The sequence below is a fragment of the Calliphora vicina genome, chromosome 3 (genome assembly GCF_958450345.1).
Source record: "Calliphora vicina chromosome 3, idCalVici1.1, whole genome shotgun sequence".
Classification (NCBI taxonomy): domain Eukaryota; kingdom Metazoa; phylum Arthropoda; class Insecta; order Diptera; family Calliphoridae; genus Calliphora; species Calliphora vicina.
In genome coordinates this window covers 121,063,060-121,068,838 of record NC_088782.1, presented here as the reverse complement: position 1 = coordinate 121,068,838, position 5,779 = coordinate 121,063,060, and the positions used below count along the sequence as shown (strand labels likewise).

At 31.1% G+C, this 5,779-nt stretch overlaps 1 protein-coding gene across 1 annotated transcript; it reads left to right on the top strand.

Annotated features, from left to right (window-relative positions):
- Window positions 1-679: 679 nt before the first annotated feature.
- On the top strand, window positions 680-3,828 carry kni (knirps). The gene is made up of 3 exons (XM_065505360.1): window positions 680-888; window positions 1,509-1,586; window positions 1,810-3,828. Exons 2-3 carry the CDS (start codon window positions 1,509-1,511, stop codon window positions 3,064-3,066), a joined length of 1,335 nt encoding a protein of 444 aa, XP_065361432.1. The 5' UTR covers window positions 680-888; the 3' UTR covers window positions 3,067-3,828.
- Window positions 3,829-5,779: the final 1,951 nt, after the last annotated feature.

Here is a 5,779-nt window from a genome sequence, read left to right as displayed (position 1 = left end):
GATGTTAATCCCACCGCCTTGATCCAGCTTGATCCACAGCTTAACAAGTCTTAAGCCATGCTTCCGTAACTTAACAGCGCACAAGAGAGTTGTGTGCTCGAGTTGGTTCATTCATTGCAGGAAATTTTGTGTGTGCGTAAAACTAAATGAGAGAGAGAGCGAGTTAAGGCAGGGGTTAACACAGCAAGAGTTATGAGCGCACACACAGCAAGAAAAACAAAAAAAAAACAACAATGATCATAAGGGAGAAATGAACTAGAGAGTAGGTAAGACAGAGATAGTTATGTTAAAAACGAGTGTATAGGAAGGAGATGGCTTGTTTTTTGTGTGTGTTTTAAAAAGAGCAGGTAATAAAAAAAGAGCTGAAATGTTTTAGTGAGTTTAGCTGTTTGGAAATTTTAACATTTCTGCTTATGGTTAAAGGCGCTTGTGCTCGTTGGTATTTAAACTAATGTAACAACGTTTAGATATTTTGTACATCACTAGCAATGAGTAAGAAAACATAGTAGTCTCTTAGGAATTTTAACAATAAAAAAATTAAAGAAATATTTTTTGATTTAAAAAACAATACAAACAAAAAATAACGCATTTTCTTTATATATCAAAAAAACCAAACAACACAAATTTAACGGATTATTTATAAAAAAACTAAACTAAAGAGAAATAAAATATCAAAAAAAATTTAGTAAAAAAACAACAACAATAGTGCTAAAAAACAAAAGTGTTTTATATAAAAAAAAACAATTCAAGTGAAATATTTAAATAAACAAAAATTCATTATAAAAAAAATCAAACAAACCAACAAACAACTAGAAGCTGCCCTAACAGTTTCAACAAATTGGAATATTTTCTTTTAAACGGATTTAAATTTTAACAAAAAACCTCAAGGTAAGCAACAACTTCCGACGGCTAATATTTAAAAAAACACCATTATTTTTTTGTACAAAAAAATTTTTCTAAAGAAGCCAGAAAAAACTATATGGATATAGTTCTGGGAATTTTTGTTTGGAATTGTAAAAAATTGCACAAAAATTCTTAGCAAGATTTTTTCAAATTTTCATAATTTTATGACTTGTAATTATTACAGTCAAGGTTTTTTGAATACATTTTCCAACTACCTGCCTGCCTCGGGTCATAAAAAACTACAGATTTAGGTTGCATAATCCTAACAGCTTTAGTTTTTTCCTTAAAAGCCATAAAACATTTACTAAATTATTTAGCCTACAACTAAATTTTCGCTTGGCTAGTTAGTATATAGCAAAGAATTAAAAAACTAAATCCACACTTGCTTTTTAAATGTCAAGGAGTAAACAGTGCTAAAGCCAGCTTAAGAGAGAGATTTATTTTTTTAAAATAAAAAAAAGAAAGAGTTTTTTTTCTGAAAAAATCTTAAACAAAAATACAAATTAAAATGGTGCGTGTTTTTTTAATAAAATAAATTAATATTCAATTGAAATTTTATTTTAAAATATAACTAACTAACAATTTCTTTGTTTTCTTTATTTTAGATGAATCAAACGTGCAAAGTCTGTGGTGAACCCGCTGCCGGTTTCCATTTTGGTGCCTTCACTTGTGAGGGTTGTAAGGTAAATATCTACAACAAATAATTAAAAAAATAAGAAAATTTTAATTTCGAAATTTCAAACAAATTTTTCGAATTTAAATTTTTTTTTTGGCAATTATAAATTTCATTAAAGAATTTACAATTTTTAATAAAATTTCCCCAAAAATTTTAAATTTTCAAATTTGTAAACTTTACAAAAAACAATTTAACTTACATTATTTTTCCTTTATTCTTTTTCTTTTTAGTCATTTTTTGGCCGCTCCTACAACAATCTATCCTCCATTAGTGAATGCAAGAACAATGGCAAATGTGTGATTGACAAAAAGAATCGCACCACCTGCAAAGCCTGCCGCTTGCGCAAATGCTATACCGTGGGCATGTCCAAGGGTGGCTCACGCTATGGCCGTCGCTCCAACTGGTTTAAAATTCACTGCCTTTTGCAAGAACAACAGCAACAAGCCGTAGAGGCAGCCTCCAAAGCTGCCAATGGCTCACCTATGGTAGCAAATCCTAATAATGCTTCGGCTTTTGGTGATATGGCTGCTGCTGTGGCTGCCCAACAACAATTCTCACAAAGATCTTCACATTTGGCCGCTGCTGGGGCACCTCACTTGGGTTATCCTTCCTATTTGCCTGAGATGTCTGCTGCTCCCTTTATGTCAGCCGCTGCTTTACCCTTCTTCAGCATGATGAATTCTTTGCCCACCATGGCTGCTGGCTCACCACCCTCTGCCTTCCAAATGCCACCTCATTTATTGTTCCCTGGCTATCATCCCGCTGCTGCTGCTGCCGCCGCCGATGCAGCCTATCGCTCGGAAATGTACAAACACAGACAATCGGTAGACTCTGCTGCCTCCGGGGAATCCCAGTCACGCTTCTCACCCACCAATCACTCAGTACACTCGCTTACCCATGATGATATGCAACATTTACATATGCAACAACATTTACAAACCCAACAGCCCGCTTCCAACAGACAATCACCCGAACTATGTGTGTCTGGCGATGATGATGAACAAGAACGTAAATCTCTACTATCCCATCACTCGATTTCCCCAGTTTCTTCGCTCAACAACTCTCATCATCATCAAATTCACAGCCCCATTGCTGTTAGAGCCTCGCCTGTACAACAACTCACCCCAGAACCCTCATTTGCCGCCAAAATGCAATCACTTTCACCCGTTTCTGTGTGCTCTATTAGCCATGAAACCTCTGCTCTACCCTCAAACTATGAAGAGCCCATGAATCAAGACTGTCCCATGGATTTGAGCATGAAAACCTCCCGCAGCTCAGTACACAGCAGTGACAGTGATATGTTAAGTGAAACTTCCGAAGAAGAAAGACAACAGAACATGCGCCGCAAATTCTATCAATTGGAGAACTCCAATGAAAACTCAGAAAACTCCTCGGACTCAGAGGCTAACAAAAGACAAAAATTAGCTGAAGCCAACTACCCCGCCTTTGGCAATCATCATTCACAAAGAGGTATTGTTTGCGTTTAATCATCTGCTGCAAATAGGCTTTACATACAAAACACCAAAACCACCGCTCTTTTCTTTACCAAAAAACAAACAAAAAAAAGAGTTTTAAACAGTAAGAAAAGTAACTTAAACCATCCATCCCTTTATAGTCAATGCAAATCTTATTTTTTATTATTATTTAGTTACATACCTACATATTAAGAAAATTTCATGTCTAAAATTGTAAATATCGTAAAGAGCCGCTGGTTAAACAGCCAGCCGCCTTTACACCACAAATTTTATTGAAATTCCAAATATTAGTTTATAAGTCGTAGTTAGTTGAATTTTTATTTTTTTTTTTCAATATTTTTCTTTAAAAAAAAATTTATTTTTTTTAAAACATTTTTTAGTTATTAATCTAATTGTTTATATCTTACAAAAATATTTTCCTTTTTGGGAAAAAATATTTGTCAAAAATATTGTATATAGCAAATTTTTTTGATTTTATTCTATTATTATTAATGCATGCTTTTTTAGTATTTAAGTTTTAGTTTTTAACAAATCTCATGTTGACCAGCCTTTGGCTAGAAAAAAAATTGTATATAATGATTTTGATTGCAACAATTGTATTATTTTTTTTAACATATTATTATTTTTTTTATTGTATATATTTATTGAAATTGAAAATACCAATGAATTGTAGATTATTTGAAAAAAAAACAACAAGAATTTTTACAAAAAAAAACCCACAAACAAATTTTGAAAAAAATATAAATGATTATGAAAATTTAAATGAAAAATAAATGTGTTTTACTTAAAAAAAAAAAAAACTTTTAAAATTTTACAGCTTATAAAAAAAAAAATTAAACAAATTTTTAAACAAGAAGGAAAATATAAAAACTAATAAATATTAGTTTGTTCAACTTCTTCATCAATTATCTTTAATCATTTGTTATGACTTAAAGTCAAAACATATTTTTTAATTAGTCCTCTTTGCTTTCCAAAGAACTGTGAAAATATTGGCTTTAAACTAGTATCTTTCACTAATGTATGAAAATAACGCACGTGTCTCAAATCTTTTGTTTATTATAATCACAGTTTAATAAATTATTACAGTTAAAATTTAGAATTTATTAATTTTGAATTAAATCTCCTGTTTATTCTCTCTCTTTCTCACAATAATATAGAATTAAACAAAGTTTGTGTCTAAAGTCTTTTGATTTCTCTCACTCTCTCGGTCTCTTTCCAGTTGCCTATAATTAGTGCTCGTGTCTTAAGTCTTTTGTATATTTTTGTTGGTTTTGCTTTAATATGAAATAAAATGACCAGATTTATTTGAAAATAAGTAAATTTGTTTAAAGAAGTAAAAGAAAATTGTATAATCTAAATGATTTCAAATAAAACTAATAAGAAAAAGTGATTAGTTGAAGAGTAATTTGTTAAAAAAATATTTATAACTAAGAGAATATATGTACGTTCAATGTCAATGCCTAAAATCAAGATTTCTAGAGAATTTTAATGAAAAATATTGAAAAATAACGGCACAAATGACTGGTTAATATACAAAATACTTAAAAATATACCCACAAATACTTATTTGACAGGTTTATTGAATTTTTCATCAAAATATTTTGATTTCTCTTAACTTTTCCAAGACTAAAATATGTAGTTCCAAATTTTCAGAAGTAGAGGTTGGTGTTTTGCATATTGGGCACTGATAAATAATATCATCCTTGTAATTCTGAATTTAATTTTTGTTATTTTCTTCTCTAGAAATTATTTAATTAAAATCTCCTGCCTATTCTATCTCTTTCTCAAAATAGTGTAGAAATAAACAATGTTTGTGCCTAAAGTCTTTAGTTTCTATCACTCTCACTCTCTCGGTCTCTTACAATTTGCATTTAATTAGTGCTCGTGTCTTAAATCTTTTATATTTTATTGTTGTATTTTCTTAATATGAAATAAAATGTCTAGATTTGATTGAACGAAAAAGTAAATTTGCTTAAAGAAGTTAAAGAATTTTTATAAAAAAAATGATTTGAAATAAAACTAATAAAAACAAGTAAGAAAGTATGGTCGGTCAAGCCCGACCATATAATACCCTACACCAAGTAAATGAGTAAAAATATTTTTCTTTTAAAATATCAATAATTTATATTTTTGAGTGATTTTTTGAAGGGGCCTTATATGGGAGCTATGATCAATTATGGACCGATCACCATAAAATTAGGTCGTGTGATTTATGTCTATATGAAAGTTATTTATGTTGAATTTTGTGTGTATACCAACATTTTTAAGTGATTTATGCACGTTAAAGTGATTTTCGGAAGCGGGTCTATATGGGAGCTATGACTAATTATGGACCGATCGTAACAAAATTTGGTGATATGAATTTTGTATATATAAAACTTATTTGGAGCGAAATTTGTGTAGATACATAGATAAATTATACATTTATGACCGATAAAGTCCAATTTCGAGGGGACATTTGTATGGGGGCTAGGTGAAATAATGGACCGATTTCAGCCAGTTTCAATAGGCTTGGTCCTTGGGCCGAAAAAGTAATATGTACCAAATTTGATCGATATATCTTCAAAATTGCGACCTGTACTCTGCGCACAAGGTTTACATGGACAGCCAGCCAGCCAGCCAGCCAACCAGACGGACGGACGGACGGACGGACATCGTTTAATCGACTCAGAAAGTGATTCTAAGTCGATCGGTATACTTTAAGGTGGGTGTTAGACTAATATTT

Bases quoted from the DNA above. Each gene is read 5' to 3' on its own strand.
- kni (XM_065505360.1), top strand. From the start codon at position 1,509: ATGAATCAAACGTGCAAAGTCTGTGGTGAACCCGCTGCCGGTTTCCAT. The intron at 1,587-1,809 runs GTAAATATCTAC...TTTTCTTTTTAG, and splicing joins TCACTTGTGAGGGTTGTAAG to TCATTTTTTGGCCGCTCCTA.